The 23,318-nt window shown below is 45.1% G+C and overlaps 1 protein-coding gene across 3 annotated transcripts; it reads left to right on the forward strand.

The window, feature by feature from the left end:
* The first annotated feature begins 7,575 nt into the window (after positions 1 to 7,575).
* On the forward strand, positions 7,576 to 19,355 carry CLNS1A (chloride nucleotide-sensitive channel 1A). Of its 3 annotated transcripts, none has more exons than XM_020810948.3 (7): positions 7,576 to 7,799; positions 9,806 to 9,942; positions 12,163 to 12,279; positions 13,838 to 13,948; positions 15,941 to 16,114; positions 17,090 to 17,177; positions 19,143 to 19,355. In XM_020810948.3, the coding sequence occupies exons 1-6, from the start codon at positions 7,681 to 7,683 to the stop codon at positions 17,158 to 17,160; spliced, it is 729 nt and encodes a 242-aa protein (XP_020666607.2). In that variant the 5' UTR covers positions 7,576 to 7,680; the 3' UTR covers positions 17,161 to 17,177; positions 19,143 to 19,355. The 3 variants fall into 3 exon arrangements, with proteins under 3 accessions (XP_020666607.2, XP_020666606.2, XP_020666605.2); XM_020810947.3 differs by lacking the exon at positions 19,143 to 19,355 and adding an exon at positions 17,601 to 17,686; XM_020810946.3 differs by lacking the exon at positions 19,143 to 19,355 and adding an exon at positions 17,622 to 17,686.
* Positions 19,356 to 23,318: the final 3,963 nt, after the last annotated feature.

The raw sequence follows: 23,318 nt of genomic DNA on the forward strand, positions 1-23,318 counted from the left end.
CACTATCAAGTGACTTTATCCGATTTCACTCTTGCTTCTAGAAGCAAGGTTGTGTATTTATTACATGACGCTGTGTCTGGAGTAGTTTCTCAGATGATGCTGAGACTGCAAAGCACAACTTTTGAACTTTCAGTCAATGGCATGCTTGTGTTCATGTGTATGTCATTGTTGGAAGACTTTAGCATTTTAATATGCTGATAGAAAAAGTTCCCTTTTTAAAATTACAGCTCCCAGAATCCCACAGCTGCCATGGCCACTGAACATGCTTGACTGTAGGATTCTGGAAATTTTCTTTTTCTTTTTTTAAAATAACGTTTCTCATCTTTGAAGCGGACATGGGGCGAAAGGTTAGACAAACTGGAATATGGATTTCAAGAAGAGGAGTACTAGCTTATAAGAGGAAAGCAAGCGAAGATTTCATCAGAGTGTATTTTTTTCCTAAAATGTAGTGAGTTCAGTAACAGCTGTACAGAGCAATCAACATGAATTTGTGCTTTGCAGGCAGGTGGAATATCACATTCATTATGGTTTTAAAACAGCGCAAGTTGGAAGGATTTGGGTGTTTCCTGCTTTTTTAAAAAAAAAAAGATCGGAGACTAATTAATTATAAGCAGGTGCAGGATCCAGTTCTGTGAAAAGTTGCCTGAGCTGTAAATACAAAAATTAACACCAACCTCTCTCATTTTTACTTCTCGAGTGACCAGTGGTGGGCAAAAATTATCGAGTTGATTGTCTTGAAATTGTGAAGTTGCAACAGCCAGGCGAGGTAGATTTTAGAAAAGACCAACCCCACTCTACCCCATGGGTAGCTGCTTGTGAAATCATGTAGAACATGTTCGGTTTGCATTATTGCTAGACAGCAGCCTATAAACAGTGGGGCTGCTGTTACATGTAAACATTGTGCATCATGATTTATCAACCCCTTTTGTTTTTACAGCACAGAAAGGGAAGGGAAGGGAGATGTCCCTGGTTAGCAGTGGAGAGCAGGGCATAAAAGGGAAGCTTCATCAAGAGTTGGAGACTCTTCACCAAGACTTTTTGGGGTCTGCAAATCCCCTAGTTGGAATCCTAGAAGCCAGAAGAAGTCACTTTCCCAAACTCTAACCTGGTATGACTCCCATTGCCACATCATAGGTCGCTTTGCGGCCCACCGAATACTGCAGTAACGTTTGACAGATTTGTCTTTTGACCTCGGCAGCCCCAACGGTCTCGGTGAACTACAGAGTTTAAGATATAATGCACCTACGACTGAGTGCATAGGAAAAAAATGCTTCTAAGACTTTTACATCGGGAGGTGCTTGGGATTTTTAAAACATGCTTCAACATACAGAGAAAAACAGGGTAGCAAAAGACAGTAATTCGGGTGACCAAGAGATTTCTCTGCACATACATCCCACTGCCTCTCATAGCTTGAATATAAATGTTTGCCTGTAACATCATCTCCTCGCACAGAGAAATTCCACATATCCCGGACCTTGCAGAAATCTGCAACTTAATTTGCAGGTTTGTTTATGTGTGCATGTGTGACTTTTAGTTGTTGTATTTCTCTAGGATTCCTAGTTTAGCACCTGCATGGAGGCGGATTAGAAACTTGGTCAGATGTGTGTTCTGGTTAAGAAAGACCCATTTCCATTGCCGTTTTCCATGGATTACACAGAGTTGCTTACCAATAATAATTTAAGTTCTCTAACCCTAACCCTTCCACCACAACCCGCAATCTAAATTTTCTTTTGTAGATTTGGAGGAAGACCCTTGGCTTATTTATAAGAGTCAGGCAGCGTTAAGGCATTCACACTTTCCACAAACAAAATTAATTGACAATTAAAAAGATTTCCATACATAAAAGGCGCCTTCTATATAATAAATTTAGCTCCTTTAAACCTTTCTCCTCAGATATGCGGTTTACCATGTGGAGGGAGGGAATTTTTTGCAGGTATGTATTTTTTAAAACATGGAGCTTCAAAGGTGTCACTCAACCCATGTCGTGCAAAGTGGTAAACTCCAGAATCCTACTAACTTACTCTGTGTAATGTCCTCACACATTTAGGCTGCTTCTATATGGTTAAATTTATGAACCTTTTAAAGAACTCTTTTTCCCCCCTTCTAGAAGGTGATAAAAGAAATCATCTTCCTAACAAATGGATTAATTCAAATCAAATCACCATTACACCGTGTTACATAGGGGGCCAGGAGGAGTCCCCTCCCCCCAAAACATTTTTACAGTATCCTGGTTTAATTGGTTAATATAAATCTCTTTGACTTCAACAAGCAGATGGTTAATATCAGGTGTAACTTTCACTCGGGCTTTGCGAGACTTGTCAGAATAGGTGAATAAAAATGTTCCTCACATTGCTTAAAACGTTCTGGAGGTGGGAGGTGGGTGTTCAACTCTTTGTCTATTTCAGTATTCTGTTCCACACAAACTTTTTCTAAAATTTTCAGTTTTGATCTATGGGGGGGGGGGGGACACAGTGCTCTACGGTTGAATAACAACCTGGTTTTGGTCTACCTGTGTTATCGGCATGTCTTTTAAAGATACCTGCTGGACCAGTGGCCCCCAACCTTGGACCTCCAGATGTTCTTGGACTTCAACTCCCATAAATCCTGGCCAGCAGAGGTGGTGGTGAAGGCTTCTGGGAGTTGTAGTCCAAGAACATCTGGAGGCCCAAGGTTGGGGGCCACTGTGCTAGACGAATGAATCTCACCACCACCACCGTTAAGCTTTTGGAGAAGGGTTGCAATCGGTTCAACATTGTGTGTTGCAGCCTACAACAGGGTCATTGAGGCCTTCACAAGTAGCCGCTGCTGACAGTTCACAGCCACAGAGTCGGTTCACATGCTTATTCTCTCCTTCTTCTCCCAGGGCTGGGGCATGGGGACGGTGCGCTTATGCCACTTTTCTGTACTGTCGGGCATAGTTTCTTTGCTTCTACAATGGAGGAGGACCACGTTGCGCTTTCTCTTCTCCTCGGGGATAAACAATTACACAAAATCAGATCAGAAGGTAGAAGACAGGAGGGCTTGGCGTGCTCTGGTCCATGGGGTCATGAAGAGTCAGACACGACTAAACAACAACATAAGCTTGTGGCTCATACATAACATTTGAGGCACCATGAGTAGTCTAGGAAGATGTACTTTCTAGGGAGTTTTCCCATTTTAAAATCTGAGCCCCTGGAATTAGACCACCATTGAATCAGATTTCATCCTCCTCCTTGGGCCCCAATGTGGTAATTCTTACATTCTGTGTTAAATCTATTGCTCCCTAAAGTCTGTTTGACCAAAGCACTGATAGTTGGGCCCTGGAAACAACCACCTCACAAGCAACTTTAGCGCTTCTGCCAGGGCATGCCTGTGCATGGGAGACCCTACGGTGAGCACCCAGCTAGTGTGTTTATATTTTGAATATCAGCTGGCTCAACTTTGGCAAAGGCAGTAACACAGTTAGGTTTCTGGAAAATGGACCAATCCCAGTTTTTTTTTAAAAAAAATACATAAGTTGTGTCCTGAAATTTGCTCTTGTTTTTATCATGAATGGGCCGAATTTTGAAAGGACAGGCCTCTGGGATTTATATGCTGTGTGTGCCTTTGATACTCCATCTAGAACAAGCGTACGTAGGCACCGTACAAATGGCTGTCACATTTTTTGGCTTGAATTGTTCAACTGAGAAGTCATTGTGCACTTTCCAGTTCGTGCACCAAGGGCAGGATCCGTGCTACACTTCAGGAGTCACGAACGCATTTTTCTTGGGGGAACATTATTTCTGCATTGATACATCTCTCTTTTCTTTTCTTTTTCTTTTTTTTTTTGAAACACTGCCCGTGAAGTGGCCATTGACAGGGATGAGAAAATATTTCGGGGAGAGAACTGGACACGTTCTTCACTGTTGTACATAAATCTGGGACATCTTTATCTCTTTTCTTTCTTTCCTCTCCCCCCAACCCATCTCACTGGTAAATTCACTTGCATGGAAATTTTTAACTTGAAATGAGAAAGTCCTCAGTTCCCTCCATGCTCAAAAGTGGTTCACTGCAGTTGACTAACAGCTGGTGTTTTTAGCTTTGCAGTACATGACTGTTTAAATACTGTATTCCTTGTAAATGAAGTTTTAAAAAAATGTTACGGCTGGTGCCAATATTTTTGTTAATGAAACGTTCCATGTCGTCTCACTACGGTCTCGTTCGAGCTCTTTTGTGTATAAGCTAGGCCTCCAGCCTTTTTATAGCTTGGGGGCCTATTGTGTAACTTTTTTTCTTTCATAATGTTTTTTTTGTTTGTTTATAATATCTACTGTCATTTCTTTCATATAAATATGACATGTAAATTGTCATAATAAAAAAAACATTTAAATACGTTGATGCAGGGACTTGCATTTTGGAGAATGGCCTCGTCATTGTATCACAGAGGAGGAAAGAGCTGAATTTACAGATGATAGGAAATCAGCAAGAGTTCTGGAGGATAGGCGAGGGCAGTGGTTCTCAAATTGGGGTCCCCAGATGTTCTTAGACCGCAACTCCCCGAAATCCTAGCCAGCAGAGCAAACGGTCAAGGGAATTGCAGTCCAAGAACATCTGGGGACCCCTGTTTGAGAACCACTGCTTTAGGGGAGATAATCTGAACATCTCTTAAAAAGCAAGTAGCTCTATGGAGAGCAACAGGAGGACATTCAGCTGGGCTAAAGGGTGGCACAGGGGTGCAAGAACTAAAAATGGCAAAGCAGCATCAAATTAGGAATCGGCATGAGGATTTTACAATATGCATACTAGCTACTCACAAGCTAGTAACAATATTTCATCCAGCTTCAGGAAGAAATTGGACCATTTCAAATATAGTGGTGCCTCGACTTACGAACGTCCCGACATATGACCATTTCGAGTTACGACCAGCTCCGGCCACAAAATTTTGCTTGTACTTGCGACCAGAGCTTCGACTTACGATCGGGGGAAAAGGCAGGGAAAAGGGCAGGGAATTCAAACTGCTAACCGTTGGTGGAGAAGAGGCTGCTTGCTTCTTCGTAGCTCTTTCGCCCCAGCAGTTAGAGTGAGTGCGATCAGAGGTGGCTTTGAAATGCCTGGTAAGGTAAGGTGCTGCATTCTGCTTTTTAAAAACTGTTCTGGGTGGGTTTTGCATCATGGCTTTGGGCTGGGTGGTGGGATTATGTTTCTGTGCTGTGATGGGTCTTGTAGGGTTTGTTTATTTTTGGGTTTTTTCCCCCCATTTCTGAAGGGTGTTGCAGGGTTTGTTTGTTTGGTTTTGGTTTTTTTTTCCATATTTCTGAGGGATCTTGCAGGGTTTGTTTGCTTTCTGCTTTGCTTTTTTTGCATTTCTGAAGGGTCTTGCAGGGTTGTTTGCTTTTCTCCCCCCCCCCCCTTTGGCCAGAACAGATTAATTGCGTTTCTGATGGGTCTTGCAGTGGGTTGTTTTGTGTGTGTGTGTGTGTGTGTGTGTGATTTTCTTCAGTCAGAACAGATTAATTACATTTCAATGCATTCCTATGGAAAATGGTGCTTCGATTTACAACAATTTTGAGTTACGACCAGAGTTAGGAACCAATTAAGTTTGTAAGTCGAGGCACCACTGGTTTTAAGAGATTTCAAACTCACATTTTAATACGCAATCTCTCATATACCCGAAGAGTCACTGGTTGGTTGACTAGATGCATCTCTATGGCAGACTTTTGCTACTTCGACAGAGACTCTGTGAAAACAATGCTAAAATAGTCTCACAATGGTAATTAATTAATATACACAACGGTGGTGTGGAAATAACAATACTGTTCAACACAATGAGAAAATTCGATGTGTAACATACACTTATAACTAGAGATGGGCACAAACTGGTTTGTCTTAGTTCTTGAAGGTAACAGCATAGGTGTTGCTGCTTCTTTCTCCGGCTCAATCATCCCCTCGGCAGGCCCAGCGTGCCAGCTTCCAGCACCTCCTCCACTGATCTCCCAATCCCGGCAGCAGCTCAGGCTTCTCTGTCCCGCCCCCTTGGCTGATCTGCCACTCATACAAAAGGGCGGGGCAGAGCAGTCTGTGCTCTTGCTCCTGACTGGGAGATTAGCCAAGGAGGTGGGGAAAAGCAAGCAAGACGATCCTGGTGAGAGGCTGGATTGGCTGAGGAGGCAGGGGAGGGGAGAACAGCACCTTGTGTTGCCGCCTTGACAAACTGGGACGAACTGGTTTGTGCCCATCTCTATTAAGATATACAGGTCCCCATGATACTCTGAATTAGCATCTTCTAACCTAAACAGTCTGTGTTTTAATAAGGCACTGGAGCTTTTCTCCCTTAAATACCAGGAGTCTTTAATGAGCTTCAGGCTGCTTTCTGTCTCATATCATGTCTGCCAATTTCATAGTCTTTTTTCCCCCAAGCAGATTTTGGTGCTTATCTTTTCTTCTGGAGCCCGAATTCTTAATTCTGAATGTCCTTCCCCTGGGACTTGTTTTCCATATTGCTCATGTGCAGTGTCAAAAAGGATTCTCTCCATACCACTGTTGCACATATTATTTCCTGTCTCTGGCAAATGTTGTGATATTGAGAATATTTTAGCATTGTTTTCACACAGTATTTGTCATGGCTAATAACTTTTCTGTGCTCCCCATTGGCTTGCGTTAAACTGCTGCTGCTCCTTTCCCTCTCTGGCCTCCATCCCTACCACCTTTTAACAGAAGATACCCCACAATTAAGCCTTCATTAAAAACATCCCCATGGTTTATAGGGGCAAACTCCCACTCTTTCAACTGGTTGAGGGTATTGTCCAGAGAGACAATGGCTTCCAGGTGTTCTTGGGTCAGCAGAGCTAGGAGCAAGGCTTTTGGGAGTTGTAGTCCAAGAACACCTGGGTTACCCAAGGTTGGGAACCACTGTGCAGTGGTCCCCAACCTTGGGCCTCCAGATGTTCTTGGACTTCAACTCCCAGAAATCCTGGCCAGCAGAGGTGGTGGTGAAGGCTTCTGGGAGTTGTAGTCTAAGAACATCTGGAGGCCCAAGGTTGGGGAACACAGAGCTAGAGCACGGGATATAGCAGTGCTTCCCAACCTTGGGTCCCCAGATATTCTTGGACTACAACTCCCAGAAACCCCAGCCAACACAGCTGGTACTAGTGAAGCCTTCTGGGAACTGCAGTCCAAGAACATCCAGGTTTACCCAAGGTTGGGACCCCCCTCGTCCAGAACATCAAGAGGCCACGTGCTGAGGGGAAGCCAGCTTGAACCAATCAGCTCCTTCGACGCTGTCGCCTGGGCGTTCCTTTCGGACTACAGTTCCCAGAATCCCTCAGGGAGCACAGCTAGCCCCCCCCACTGCTGGCTGACCCTGGGGGTTGCCCTTTTAAACAGCAACTTTTCCCAGCTCTGCCGCCTCTCCATTTGAACGCAGCGCTCGGACAGCCGACAATAAAACAGAACACACGCTCCTTCCGACGCCACGCAGGCTTTTTGACGCGTCGGGGGTTTCTGAAGCCTCGCGAGAACCAGCCAGGCGCCTGATTGGTCGGCGCGTCACGTGACGGGCGCGGCGCTCTGCCGTCGCTATGGTGACGCCGGAAAGGTAAGAGGCGGGGCTTCCGGTCGGGCCGAAGCGTTGTGCTTCCGGGGCGGTTCGTGGCTGCGCGGCAACTCCAGACAGGAGGGAGAGAAGAGAGCGAGTCCGGGGGGGTTTCGGGTTTCCTTTCCGCCATGAGCTTCTTGAAGCGCCTCCCGGAGCCCGTTGAAGGGGTGCGGCTGCGGCAGCCGGACACGGAGGCCGTGCTCGGAGGCCGGGGCCTGGGCACCGGCTGCCTCTACGTCGCCGAGAGGTGAGACGGGCCCGGCGGGGAGTAAAGGGGCGTGGGGGGGGAGAGCCTCTTCTCTCGTCTGCCTGTGGAACTCCCTGCCACAAGGTGTGGTGGGGTAGCGAGGAGGAGGAGGAGGAGGAAGGTCTTTTCAGACTGGAGGGTTCCCACCCTCGGGTCCCCAGATGTTCTTGGACTCCCAACGCCCAGAAATCCTGGCCAGCACAACAAGTGGCGAAGGCCTCTGGGAGTTGTAGTCCAGAAACATCTGGGCACCCCAGAGTGGGAACCCTTAGTCTCCTAGACCCGGGGTGGGCAGTGTTTGGGAGATCCATGGATTAATTCTCTCCTCACAAAAGGGCACAAGAACTGCTCAGAAGGCCAAAAATAAATATAATAGTAGTTTTAAAAAAAAAACACATACAAACACGTGCACACGAAAAGAAGCCCAAACTGGCTTCAGATCCATTGCTGATGCCAACAAATCAAATTGACGTCTGGAGCGTTAAAGGGAGCAGGACGGTGGGGTTTATTTAAAAGATGAGCGAGAGGCCGTTCCCGGAGGCTTCTGGGAAAGGCCAGGCGCTGTTTTTGGCTTGAAGACGTTCCTGGCAGGGGATCCTGTGGGGGCCCCAAAATAGCCTTGCAGGGCCGCCTCTGAGCGGCACCAGTTCCCTCCTGTTTGCATTTTAGCTGGCAAGGCCGGTAACCCCTACGTAAGTCTCTAATTAGTTTGCTGGATGTGCTTTTCTCATTTTGTTCTGTATCGTGTTTACTGAAATGTGCTTGTGTTTTTACTGGACTTTGTGTGAGAGCCAGTGTTTCAAGGAAGAAATACGTTGCGGGCTGTGTGTTTTTTGACAGTCGGAGAAAAGATTGGTATTTTTTCCCCAGAGCTGTGAGGAATTCACTTCTGTGTTTAGGTGAAAACTGTCTTCAAGAAGCCCTTCCATTAGCTGATGTCTTTCAGGTGTTTTGGATTACAACTCTTCTCATGCCCCACCATGCTAGCTGGGGCTCATGGGTGTTGTAGTCTAAAACATCAGGAGGGCAAAGTTTGGGAAAGATGATCCTTGACTGTGGAAAGACTATGTATCTGTTCCCCTTCATTCTTTTCTCTTATCCTTCTAGTAGGTGTAATGGCCATATGAATATTTATTCTCCAGTAGGACTTATGTATTTAACTTAATGTAAATACTGTCCCTTTAGTGCCAAGTATTATTCCAGGCATTTCAGAACAGTCATTAGTAAAATCGATGCTGTTAAACTACAAATAAACAAATACACGACTAGAAAGTTAAAAGCAGTTAACCAATGAAACATGTGGCACCACTAGCAGGTTCTCCGTGAAACAGCAGAATAGTAGGACCGAAGACATAAAGTCAGATAGGTAGGTACTCTGTTTATATTCTTTTCTGTGTCAAGGATCTCAGAGCAGAATACAAGGAACAGAGTATCACTCAACAATTTAAGATCTTGTAAAATAATTTAAAGCAATGTAAATTGTGGTTGTTGTGGGTTCCAGCAGAGATCAATAATGAAATCAAGCTATGATCAATTATAGAATCATAGAGTTGGAAGGGGCCTGTAAGGCCACCGAGTCCAAACCCAACCCCCCCCCCCGGCAGGAATCCAAATAAAAACAGATCTGACAGAGGGTTGTCTAAATTTCTCTTGATTGCCTCTAGTGTTGGAGCGCTCACCATCTCCTGAGGTAATTGGTTCCATTATCGTACTGCTCTAACAGTTAGGAATTTTTTCCCCTTTGCCCCTAAAGAGTTTTGGTGAAGAGCCAGCTTTTGAGGCAGCACCGATTCCAGCCCAAGATGACACAGCAGAGAACATCTTCCCGTTCCCCCATCACCCCTAATTTCTCCATAGTATTTTGCTCCTGCCAGTGGGGCACAGAGGGCTGTAGCACAAGCCTGGCTGGAGGAGGAATGCTTGAGCTCCATTAAAATCTGTCTGCATAATTGCCGCTGTGTTCTCATCAGTTTGCTTCTTTTGGGGGTTTTTCTGCTTCCTTCCAGCCGTCTGTCATGGATAGAGACCTCCGGCCTTGGGTTTTCGTTGGAATATCCGACCATAAGCTTGCATGCCATCTCCCGGGACCTGAATGCCTATCCGTGGGAACATTTGTATGTCATGGTAAATGCCAAATTTGAAGGTACGGGGTCTTTGCACTATCAGAAGAGAACTAGTCTAGTGATGTGAATGGAAGTTTGGTTTGGGTGAAAGTGGGTTTAAAAATATGTTTCACATGACATGTTTGTGATTTCAGCCTTAGAAAACTTTAATGTTGACAGTGGAGACATCTCTGGGGTCCTTTTAGGGTAAGGGAAAGTCAGGGTAAAAATAAAAAAAATTAAAAAATAAAAATATAAAATAATAACAAAAATTGCAATTGTTAAATATTTTTTATAATATAGGTTATTAATCCTATTGAACATTTCTTCTGAGAAGTCAGAAAGTTGGGACTCAGGAAGACAGCTGTGAAGGCATAGAAAATGTCCTTAAGTGTAAGGATATATTGGCAGAGACCAAGGTCGCCCGAATTATAGTATTCCTGATTGTTATTCACAGTTGTGTTGGAAATAAGTTTCCTCTGCCTCGTTGCTTTTTTCACTCTTCTAGCTAAAATAAGTTGATTGCTCCCTGTGGATCAGGAAGAAGGCAAAATCTGGGCCTTTTTTTTCAGGCAAGCAGCAAGGTGGAGATTCCCATGCGATTCTCAGTATTCAAGAGGTTATACACAGAGGCCTGCTGGTTCATTGTCATGTTCTAATTGTGTGGTTCCCAACCTTAGATAGTCCAGGCATTCTTGGACTTTAATTCTCAGGGGTCAGGCTTCTGGGAATTGCAGTTCAAGAACACCCAGGTGACCCAAGGTTGGGAACCGCTGTTGAGTTGCTGTTCCATTTCTGCGGAGTGGTTGCACACCCACCTTCGGAAGATGTCGTTCCCTACAGCACATTTTAGCCTCTGGCCATCCTGATGTTCAGCCATGTTCCCTGTCTGTTTGTCTTACCCTCTGGGGTTGATGGGCCACAGGGTACAAAACGGGCTTGAGAATTCACACAAGCCGTGGGGTACTAAATAAGATTTTAGGAGGGAGACAAGCTTCCTTTTAAGTTTGGTGCATACGCCTCTCCCTCCTTCCACACAGCTGGCTTCCCCCTCTGCACAGCAATCGTGTTAGGTTCCAGCCTTAAGTGGCTAGATAGGCGGGATATAAATAAAATAAATAAATAAAATAAACCGTGCACGGGGGGGGGGGGGAGTCACACACGCACACAGGAGCCAAGTTGTACAAGAGGGAGGTAGAGCCCAGCGTAGTTGGGAGTTAGAGGGTATGTTGGAGAGAGGGATAAGGAGACAGACTCCCAACTGTCCCTCCCAATGGCCAGCAGAAGGAGGAATTGTCAATATGTATGCCCTTCAGAAAGTGGATCTTGATCAAAAGCATTTGAATGTTTAAAATTATACAGGTAACATTACTTATGCATTATTCCCTGCTTTTAAAACAAAAGTCCTGTCAAAAGCTTGTTTTCTTCTCTCTGAGCAACCTCTTCGGCTACAATTCAAATTGTATGGGAAACAGGAACTTGGAGCCTTATAGTTCACTAGTTTATATCTTGATACAGTGGTGCCTCGCTTAGCGAGCGCACCGTATAACGACGAATCCATATAGCAATCCCCTTTTTTGGGATCGCTATACGGAGCACCCAATCGCCGCACCTCGCATTGCGACGATTGGGGAGTCCGGGCGCCATTTTGGAGCCGCGTTTGGCGGCTCCAAAATGGGCGCCGGATGACCCGAAACGGCCCCGCGCAGTGTTTTCGCGCCCTCGGCAAGCGAGGGGATGGCACGAAAACGCGGCGCTGGGCCATTTCGGGTCCGTTTTGAAGCCGCAAAACAGCTGTTTTGCGGCTTCAAAACGGCCGCGGGCAACCCGAAATGGCCCCGCGCGGCATTTTCGCGCCCTTGGCAACCGAGGGGAGGGCGCGAAAATGGCTGCCCGGGGCCAGGAAACTTCTCTAAGTGGGAAGTTTAGGGCCGATTTGGAACGCATTAAATGAAATTTAATGCGTTCCAATGGCTTTTTACTTCCCGCTTAGTGAAGATTTCACATAGCGAAGGTTAATCCGGAACGGATTAACTTCGCTATACGGGGCACCACTGTAATTTGTTTTGCCTTGCTACATAATTCTGTTTGTGTTTTCTGTGATGTAAACTGTCCAGAGTCGTGTCCAGTGCTAATTGGGCAGTATGCAAGTTTATGAATGAATAGATAAATGAATGAATCTATAATGTGAGAGTGTTGGCCTATAGACTGTTGGGGAAGCTAACCGGAAACATCAGTGCAACGATATGTTAATTCCTTAGCTGACGAATGTAAAGAAGGCCCCATCGGAGAAAAGGATGATGAGGAGGAAGAAGACAGCGATGAGGAGCTTGAGCCGATTTCTGAATTCAGATTTGTACCCAGTGACAAGGCGGCCTGTAAGTACTGGGAAACCTGGTGGAGGACAATGTTTGGCGAGCCTGAAGCAGCAAGAGTTTTGCCTGTCGAAATGGAGAATGCCTCATTTTGGTAGAAGCAGCCAGGAGACAGTCATGTGACTAGAAGCCAAGGGTCAAAGTACTAGTACTGTTTGGTTAGCAGGGACAGTGACATCATCTTCCACCCAGATTTAGGCAACCCCGCTTCCTGTGAGTTCAAATGTATTCCTTGCCATTGCTGAGCAGGAGTAGACCTTCCTGCCAGCAGTACATTTTGTAAGGTCTGCCTGACATAAAGCAAAGTATATATTGAGGTGGATTGGTGTTTCAGTAGGCAATTAAGACCCCTTAGAGTCACAAAAGACCTGCTCCCATCAGAGATGGAAGCTGGTTAGAACTGGTTTGTTTTTCCCTACAGTTGCCTGTATTTTTGGGTCCTCTGGCCTGTCATTCTGAATGGCTACACATCAGAAATTTACCACTCCCATCATTTGCCACTGCTTCCACGATAATGGGGGATAAAAGGAGAGTTGAGGCTAGCCGAGCACCAGTGACTTGAAATAACAGCAGGAATTGATGGCTGAGAAGAATCTCCTCTGTGAAGGAAGCATTCTGTCATGACAGTGGTCCCTCCCTCTTCAGGATTAGAGAATGTCTTGAGGCCACTCTTCTAAGCAAAAGGAGGGAGGAATGAGGTCTGAAGAGAGAAATTTTCAAGTATACAGGAAATCTCCATATACAAAACCTGGGATCCAAATTGTGAAGCAAGGGTTGTGACCCTCAGGTTAACCCCAGGAGACCCACATTGGTTCATAGGCTTTATGTTTCATACCCCTGAGTTAAAGGGCGCTCAATGATAGGCCCCAGGGAGAGCTGTGCCTGAAACCAGCCTGGCACTCTTCAGACATGTCACAATTTGGGATCTGAGAGAGGGGTCCGAGACAAGTCAGTTTTCCAGGCTGACAGCAGAGAGACTCACAGAGAGAGTAGGGTCTTTCACCAGCAGTGTCTTTACAGACTATGTACAACAGAACGATGCCCATCAGTCAACAGACTCAATAATATGTTTTCAGCAAATAAACGGACAGCACTTTGTGCAGTAACCCTCCAACACAACACTCCACACATCACTATAGGGTGCGGCACCTACATAGTGTGAACAACGCATCACTGGGCACAGTACCTGCTGTCTTCTCCCAGACATTACCTCATGTCCAAGACACATTTCATGTGTCGCCCCATGGATTGCATCAGCTTCATGTGCTGACTCTGTGGCTGCACAGCTGTTTTGAGATGGATGCCTGTTAGTAAACTTTGGTTCATGTCCTACAGAGCAAATTCATTTATTGTGGGTCATAATATCCTGACAAGACATGGTGGTGTCGGCTACACCTCCCATCCCTTCTGGAGGCTGCCACATTGGGAAAGGCTGCAGCCCATTCTAGACTGGATTGTGCAATGATCTGAGATGGGGCAGAGCGCCTTTCTGTGTGTGTATTCTATTCGTTCTCCAATTTGCTTGCTATTCAATCCAAGTTCCTTTTTATGTTTTCTCCAGTGGAAGCCATGTTCTCTGCCATGTGTGAATGCCAGGCCCTTCATCCTGACCCAGAAGATGAAGATTCTGACAACGATTATGAAGGCGATGAGTATGATGTGGAGGCGCATGGTTAGTGGACCTTTGCTGTCAGTTTCGTCAGAACTAAATCCCATTCTTGATCTTAACTATGACAGACCCATTGACTCAGTGACACGTTAGCCAGCCCCCATTTATGTAAGCACCAAATCAGGGTCACAGTGAGGACTAACAGCTAAATTTAGGTCTTGGGCTTTATCAGCTCCTAATAGGCCACAATTGCTCCCATCTTTGTCTTGTCTCCAGAAGTGAAAAACGGGTGAAAATCATGTTGCCATTGACCAAGTCTTGTTTTTGAAACATGAAACCTGATTTGTAGTATTTGTAAAAATAATTCCGTATTAAGCATCAGGCATTTTTTAAAAAGTGTCATCTGCCAGTGGTTTGATACCTACCGTATTTGCTGGCGTACAGTGGGGTCTTGACTTGAGAACTTAATCTGTATTGGAAGGCGGTTCTCAAGTCAAAAAGTCTGTAAGTCAAGTCTCCATTGACCTACAGTGCATTGAAAACCGATTAATCCTGTAACAGGCCATTTTTGTTCCATTTTGTTTTTTTTTTTTCTGGTCTGTAAGTCAAATCTCGGTCTGCAAGTCAAACCTAAATTTTGTGGCCGGAGAAGTCTGTAACTCAAAAAGTCTCTAAGTCAAGCTGTCTGTAAGTCAAAGGTCCAGTGTATAAGGCAACTGGGTGTATAAGACGACCCCCCAACATTTCCACTCAAAATGTAGAGTTTGCTATATACTTGCCATATAAGACTGCCCCCTCTTCTGCATGCGTGATTCTGCTTTGGCTGCATCATGGGGAGAGTTCATTTTGTTGCTTTTGGTTCCTTTCGCTGGGAGAGAGTGAGGGTTTGCTGGAAGAAGGACAGCATGGGCGCCAAACAGCTGACTGTCGGGAACCAGCGGAGAGGCGGCAGCCATTTTGGAGAGGCAGCAGCCATGTGGTCGCATCTCAAAATGGCTGCCGCCTCTCTGCTGGTTCCCGACAGTCAGCTGTTCAGCACTAGAGTCAGGCTGTTCCCAGGCTACCAAGGAGGAGCTCGGTCTTACTACCAGGTGACTTCGCTGGGAGAGGGAGGGTTTGCTGGAAGTGCACCCGACATATAAGACGACCCCCCCCCCACTTGGAGGCATGTTTTTCAGGGCCAAAAAGTCGTCTTGTACGCTGGCAAATACGGTAAATGTTAGGTGAAGTTGTTTTTGGAAAGGAATGTTTTAATACCATCATCTGTAGGTTTCAAGGTTAGATAAGCCTGCAAGTCTGTAGGTTGATAATGAGCATGGAAAATCAAATGGCACTTCTGTCATTAATAGGAGTGTGCCATGATGTTAGGGGCAAACAAAGGGTACCTGTTGCATTCGCTACTGCAATTTAAGACAGACCACTGTGCAAGACAGGTCTGTGGTTTGACACGAATGTGACAGTACTTAGGCCAAGATTCAGTAGTATAAATATTTCCATTTTTAATTATTTAAAGAATGTATGTATGGAACATGTTGGCCAGACAGTGAGTTATGTATCTGGCTGCGGAGCCAGAGGCTGGCAGTTCAGTTCCCCGCTCTGCCTCCCAGAAGAGCCAGCCTGTGTCCCCTTGGGCAAGCTGCACGGTAGTCCCAGGGCGTCCCCTGGAGGAAGGGAAGGGGAAACCACTTCTGAGTGTTCTCTCTACCTAGAAAACCCTGAAAAGGGTTGCTATAAGTCAGAATTAGCACACGATTATCGATTGTGATAACTGTGGAACAGTGATTTAGGCCCCAGATTTCAGGACAGCATCGAGACATGCCCTGTCTCTAATATTTGGCCAATCACTAAAAGCCGCCTTGTTTTTAAAGAAAGCCATGCCGTGTTTTGGGTGACGTTGGTCAGCTGTGCTCAACCGGAATGGTTTTGAGCCTTTTTTGAATTCCAATGTCTATCCGACTCCTGTCATCTTGGGGGGCCAAGAACTCCGCTTCTCACTGTCTTGTCCAAACCCTGCAGTCTAAAGGTCATGGGGATTTTGACTTTTATTTTTCTCAGAAATGGGCCAAGGTGATATCCCCTCGTTCTACACGTATGAGGAAGGCTTGTCACATTTAACGGCAGAGGGCCAGGCTACTCTGGAGAGGCTGGAAGGCATGCTGGCCCAGTCCATCAGCACTCAGTACCACATGGCCGGGGTACGGACAGAAGATTCGGTCAAAGATTTTGAAGGTAAGAGAGCTCATACGGCTTTAACCCACTGTCAGCTAGGCATCCCTCCGCTCAGTGACTTTATCCACTGGAGAAGCCAGCAGCCCGGGTGTAAGTCAGGCAAGAAGAGAGACGGTAGATGCTTGAATTCGGGCCGTGTTCCTCTCACTATGTTCCCTTGGACGTGCCTCTCCGTTCTTCTGCCCTTGCACGGTGGCTGGAAATGAGTGGAGATGGTTTACAGTTTGGAAAAGTTTTGTTTGGATTTTTTAATACAACTTCCAGGATCCCTTCCAACCTGGCCTGAGGAAGCTGTGGCTAAAAAAAAAAGTTAATTTAAAAAAACTATTTTGGACTGACTTGTAGTTCAGGAATACAGTTGCCCTTAACACAGAGGTCACGGAGCCGCTTTGGATCCCTTTTTGGGAGAAATGCAGCATATAAAAACTGATAAGAACCGGTTGCTAGCCAGAAAAATTATTTTTGGGGGGAGGGGAAGTAGACATGGAAGATTCCTGCCAGATTTCAAGTATTGACTGGAAGCAGGATGGATAAAAATGATTTTTTTTAAAAAAAATTGCAGTTTATATTTAAAAAGAATTAATCCACAAAAGAAACGCGGACATAAATGTGTTCATTTTAAAGGTGCCGTCATACTTTCCTCCTGGTATGTGTGTTTTCTCTGAGACAAACTAAAACTGCTGCCGCTCTGAAGACTTTTAAAGGAGTCTCTTCATTTTGGCTTCTAGCTCTGCTGGCACCTTGTAACTTCTCCTCTTAGAGGGCCTTAAAGCATTGGGCACTAGGCGGCCGTGGGTGACCAGCCACGAGGAGCAGCCCCTGGAAGGTGTCCCCTCTTCTTGAGCCCTTGCCGTCCTGTCTGTTCTTGAGGAGTGCTCCAGCCAGCCTTTTCTGGGCAGTGGAGGTCACTGGTTGCTCAGTACGTGGCTTCATGTTTCCCAGGGCTTTCAGTCTGTTCCTGCCTCTTTTTTTCAGACGGAATGGAGGTGGACACAGTGGCCCCGGCTGTCGCTGGACAGTTTGAAGATGCTGATATAGATCATTGAGGAGGATGTGAGCAGCTGTAAGATATGTTACTCCCTCGTTTTTCCCCACCTTTCCCTATAAGGCAGTGGTTCCCATCCTTGGGTCGCCCAGCTGGTTCTTGGACTGCAACCCCCAGAAACCCTGGCCTGGTGGTGAAGGCTTCTGGGAATTGCAGTCCAAGAACACTTGGCAAGCATTGCTGTCTAAGGCAGCTTAGTTTCTTGGGTCTTTCAGTTCATGAATGTGCTTAAGCTGAAGAAAAGACCACTTTACTTGGATTTTGCCCCACCCTCTTTTCGTAAAAATGTTTAGAGAATGGAATATAGAATGAAATAAGCGCTTCATTGCACTCGTTGGTACACAGTATTAATGACAGCAACTTTGTGACTACCTTGCTTTGAGCAGGATGTGGGATCCGGTGTTTCAGAATTCCTGAGATTTGGTCTTTGCTTTAATTTAGGTTTACTGTGTCTTTTCATAGAGAACCTGAATGCAACGGAAGAGTGAAAAGCCATAATAAAGCAGAATGAGAGTGGCCCATGAAACTTACCAAGAGAATGTATTCCAGTTAGTTTTTCTGCATCTAAGCTACCTTATTAGGAGGATTATGTAAGGCCGGGAACACTTTGAGCTTTTCGAAGGAACGAGAGGATGGGGAAGTAGTAAATAAGTTTTATTTGCTTCTTTAACGTCCAGTTGAAATTCCACATCCTTAGAGTGATGGCAACAACAGACTTGAAAACAGACCAGCCCTAGTATATCTGTTCTGCTGCTTCGGAGTCTGTTGCTTACATCTGGCTACCTCTCTGCTAACTCAAGTTTGTACATTTGATTCTGCTGTGACTTTGAATTGGTGACTGCATTTAACTTACAATAAAAAGCCACTCTGTTGCGTGGGAAGGGAGGAACTCCATTCCCGCTGCCACTCTTAAAACAGGAGTGGATAATGTCTCCCTTCCCTCTGGGTCATGTGTAACCCATATGGATCTTCATGCAACCCTCCAATGGCAATGTCTTGCTCAAAAAGTCCTTTTTTATTCCAGGGCCAGGGGGAAATGTTGCCATATTCTAAGGTCCGCCAGCACCTCTCGCGCCCCCCCATTAAAAACAAGCAGGATGACCCCTCCAAGGTCCCAGAATGGGCACATGTGCCCCTGGACTTCTAGAGATTGAGCACCTTACTTTAAAGGAAGTCTCGGGCAGGTGGATGTGAAAAACTGCTGGCCCACTCTTTGGAAACAGAATGGCTGGATCCTGCTGTTTAGTGTAGTAAGACTAGATTAGACCCACTGAACTGGTGGGTCAACTCCTCTGTACGTTTCATTGGTTCACATGTGCGACTCTAGTTGTACGGTGCTAAGGTAAGTTGCAACTAAAGTAGGCACATGTGAATCAGTGAAACGTACAGAGGAGTTGATCCACCAAATTCAGTGGGCCTACTCTTAGTCTGACTTACTGTGCTAAGCAAGAGGATATCAGTCAATGTCTTAATCAGTTAATGGCTCCTCCAGGACTTGTTTAGAAACTATGTGGGATACAAAATCTTAAAAAGTATTTGATTCTGCTGGGAAAATAATAGCACAGCGCTGATTAGAAACTGGAGTGAAGATGACGGCTGTAAGCAAGTTGGCTTCAGAAACGCCTCTGGTTGCAATTTCCATACTGATGGAACTGTCTCTGGTTGTATTTAATGCCACCCCAGTATAACTCTTTTGAAAGGTTTTCTCCTTTGCTGCTCCTTGTCAAGCATTCCAAAGTTTCTCAACTCAAATAAGATGAGAAACCATTTTTGGCCTTTTTTTAAAAAAAAAAATGCTTACTACATGTGGCATTTGGGTTTTTCCCATCCCGCTGGAGGAAAAAAACGGTCATCTGTCTTGAAACCATGTCTGTGGACTTCTCATGCATGATGGCCGCTTCGTCCTGGCGTACCACACTCTTTTCTTTCAGTAAGACGGGGGGGCATTGTCAGAACTGAAACACAGTATTTTATATCTTTTAGATTCTTCTCTGTGCATTTCCAGAACAGGCCACTTCTCCAGATTAGAAGACGTTTCAGCAGGAATTACCCTTTCTGTATTAAATGGCCTGAACACAGGAGTTTTAGGTCTGTAAATGCTTTTATAGAAATGCTTATAAAAAGGATTTGATGCTGTGGCTTGGTTTTATATATATGTATGTAAAAGAACAATATAGTACCTTGGATTTGACCATAGGATGAATCATGGTTTATTACTGGAAGGGCCTTTACAGGAGTGCTAGAGATTAAGGAATACAGTGGTATTTAGAACAGAATTCTAGATTGTCCTAGAATTTTCCTTAGAGATGGGGGCTTTGTATTTGTAGACAAATGCGAAGCCGAAAGGCACAGGCGTTTGTCTTAATTACCTCCCACCCCAGAACCCACTGGTCGACTTACAGTGCAGCGTGTGCGGCTGCCATCATCATCAATGCACCAATTGGAGCAGTAGCCCGGCTACCGCAGCCCCATCTCCCTGCTCACCCCCCACTCCCCGGCTGAATGGGGAGAGTCCTGTCACCCCCTTGCTGGAGGGGCAGGGAGACGAGGCTGCGATAGCTGGGCTACCACTGCAATTGACGCACTGATGATGACGCCAGCCAGGCATGCCGTAAGTAGAATACCACGTTCTGGATGTGGGAGGTAATCAAGACGTCCGCCTGTGCCGATGGGCTTCCCCTATTTCTAATTTACCCCGCATTTTTATGCTTGTTTATCCTCGGTTGACCACCTGAGACAAGGACATCATTGTGGGTTTAGCGAAAGAGAGAGGAATGGTTGGGGGCTGCAAATACAGTTTGAAGAGCCTTTCAAGCAAATGGCAGTCCTCTTGTTGGGCGTGACTGTTTGTGACACATGGGTGGTAGCTGTCCTGCTCCACAGCAAAAAGTCTTACTGTGTTTTTGTTATAAATAGGAATAAAATGGTTCAATAAATATACTTTTTGTATGCTACAGCTCGATTTTGTTCTTGGAAACCTTGTTTCTGCGGCCATGGGAAACAGATGTGCACCCACCCATGTGCAGACATGCAGATACACAGATATTCGTGTATCTAGTTGGACTGGAACAGTATCCAGATTTTACATAGTTCTAAGGAATTTAGCACAAAGAGGGGAGCTCTCAGCTCTCTTAGCCTCATCCTCCATGCAGAAAACATGGCTTCTGAAGGGGAGACCTATCTGTTCTTATGAGGACTCCCCACGTGAGCTTCCGACTCCGAGTTCTTGAGTTGTTGTGAAGAGCCTCCACACAAAGAGAATCTTTGGATACATCTATTTTCCATGTGAGCGGAGAGAGCAACAATGGGGTATGTGGGATGAGACACTCTTGACACTTTGATTCCACCTCTATAAACAGTGTTTGAACCGGAGCAGGTTTCTCTCTTCTAATTCTTCCTGTGTCATTCTAGTGCTTCATGAATTGTGGGTCAAGGGTGTTTTCCCCCCACTTTTTTTCTTGCATGTTTTGTCTATTGGGTCGTACTTTGGAACCGATGATCGTCTCTGCAAAGAAGAGGTCCACACTGTAAGGCAGTTGAGGGGGGAAAGCCAGTTTTCTCTGTAGCAGGTGTCACTACAAAGAGGTGGGTGTCACCTGCTCTTGTCTTTTCCACTGGTGGGCGCTCTCCTCCAGATCAAGCTGGGGAGGGGATCACAAATGTCTTGGAGGGGAAGAAGATTTCCAACCCATGTCTAAATACTTGTTCCTGTCATCCAGAGAAGGTTTCTTGACTGTTTGGGTCTCCTTGAATTACAGTAACACTAGTGAGAAGAGATTCATTGGGCATAATCCAATGAAATAAGGCAGTGTAAGTCCAAGGGCATACATTTCATTGGAACAATTCCACAGTTAAGACGTCGGTGTTTGCAATTTTTTTTGCATGCTAAACCGTATGCCTGATGTGCAAGAGGAAATATAACTCTTAACTAGCAGCAAGTCTACTGAAATTCGCACCAGTTTGGGAACCGAGTTGGAACCAACAAAGGCAGAGTATCTTAAGCACTTTTGATTAGTTTGGAATTGAAGTTACTTGTAACTAGTCTCACTCATTTCACTGGAATGAAACATGACTTTGTCTTGATTCATTCCTATGAAGCAGTGTGTGTATGGGAAGCTGTGTCAGATTTGGCCAGGAAGTTTTGCCATACACTGCCTGAAATTCTTTCACAAGGGTACCTGGAGATGCTGGGGGCTGAAATTCTTCCTCGGGCTTATCATGTGCTCTCCCTCCCTCGCAGCCCGTCCGAGGTACAGCGCGCAGTATCCCTAGCACTCTCCCACTCAACTACTAGCTAAACAAGACCCTGCTTAACTCCCAAAATTGGATGAGATCAGGTGTGTTCAGGAGGGACCAAGGGAGGTAAAATACTGTCTTGCTTTAAACTGACTTATGGAAATGGTTGAATGTAGTGATGCAGTTTGAAGAGGGAGCTCATGAGCATACAAAGGAGAACAAATGCAGTATTTTCTTTATTGAGATAAAAATATACCCCTCTTCTGCAATTTCCAGAGACCATTGATATTTTGTCAAGGTCACAGCTCCCCAGTGAGGCACAGATCATTTTTCCAGCCAGTGTTTCCATGGTGTGCAACTTCCATTCAGTCTTACTTGTGTAATAAGAATGAGTTTAGTGGAATAAAATTCAGGATCCCAGTTTCAAAGTCTTTTAACTCATAGCTTAGAACTAAAAAAAAAAAAACCTTTTCTTGCACCAGAGAGGCACCTTGTTGCCTCATTTCAACAGTATTTTGATACTGCCATTCTGCTGAAGTGTCAGTTTCACAAGTTCCTTGAGGGCAGCCAGAATTACAGGACTAAGAAGCACCAAATCCGTAAATAGTTGTCACGTGAACTTTGCAAATCTTCCTAAGGCTTCAGTTTACTCCAACATGAGGCTTTAATTTGGGAATAGAGTAACCATTTAAAGGCAAAGCTCAGCTTCTTGTGTCACAGTATTATTGACTTTAAATTCTGCAGGAAAAAAACCAACATCTCTGTCCATATAACATTTTAGGACACACTTTTCACAAAAAATGGCATAGTTTGAAATGGCATCTTTCAGAAAAAAAGTGTTTCTGTTAGCGAAGAACAGGTCAGAAACCTAGTGTTTCCTGACATGGATCCTTTCAGGATTGCCTCTTAATTTTAGCATTCACTTCAAACTGAAAGGTGTCAGGGGAGGGAAACGTTACTTCTACTGGCAGAACAAATCAGATTTTGAAAACTGTTGGAAGGTAATGTTTCCTCTACAGCAAATATTAATGAAACATCGGCAGAGATATGTAGTACTAATCAAAAAACCTAATGTTTGTGACCTTTAATTATATTCTAGTATTTTGTATAAATGCATCATGAAAGGCACAAACTGCTGGCAACATTTGTGAAACCAATTAACTGCTATAAAATGTGCATACATAGTCTGTGGTGTACTTCAATACCTAGGAATGCTATGCGAACTTTCTTTTATCCATGGTGGGACAGAAAAGGGTAGCTAGCATTCTATATATTCCTAGTGTGGTAGGTGGGGCTCGTCAGCCATGGAAGGCAGCCCATCTAGGAGAAGGAAAACTCCGATTTCAAACCTCCACTGCCTTGTGGCTATATCCACTCATGGAAAAGGCTTCAGGAGTTAACCTAGAGGCAAAATCCGGAGCTGGAGTCCCGAAGGCAGCATGTGTCGTTCTGCCAACTCCTGCTACATTGCTGGAACCAGTTGTATTGGCTCTTGCCTTTCCATTGGACCATTTCAGCAATGTGGAGAGGGGGGATTTGCTGCTTGGGTAACAGCCTATCCTTCATACTACTTTACCCAGGCTTCATGCTCTGGAGATGACACTCCTCGGTTCAGAGCATGTTACCATAGTCTCTCGAGACTGAAGGATGCCTATGCTAGTCTGTGGTGGTCCTTGGGGAATGCTAAGTTCGCAGATTATTTCATTAAATGAACATAAAACAGGTTGGCATGAGATGTAACGTTTCTACAATTTGCTAGTCCAAAATCATTAACATGACATGGTTTTCGTCCTTGTCTGCTTTGTAAAATCATGTCAGTGAATATTATTTAGGATTATCATTTCTTTGAAATAATTGCAGCTAGAGATGGGCATGAACCTATTCATCTCAATTTGTCCCAGTTCATCAAGGCGGCAGGACAGG

Source organism: Pogona vitticeps, chromosome 3 (assembly GCF_051106095.1).
Source record: "Pogona vitticeps strain Pit_001003342236 chromosome 3, PviZW2.1, whole genome shotgun sequence".
Taxonomy (NCBI): domain Eukaryota; kingdom Metazoa; phylum Chordata; class Lepidosauria; order Squamata; family Agamidae; genus Pogona; species Pogona vitticeps.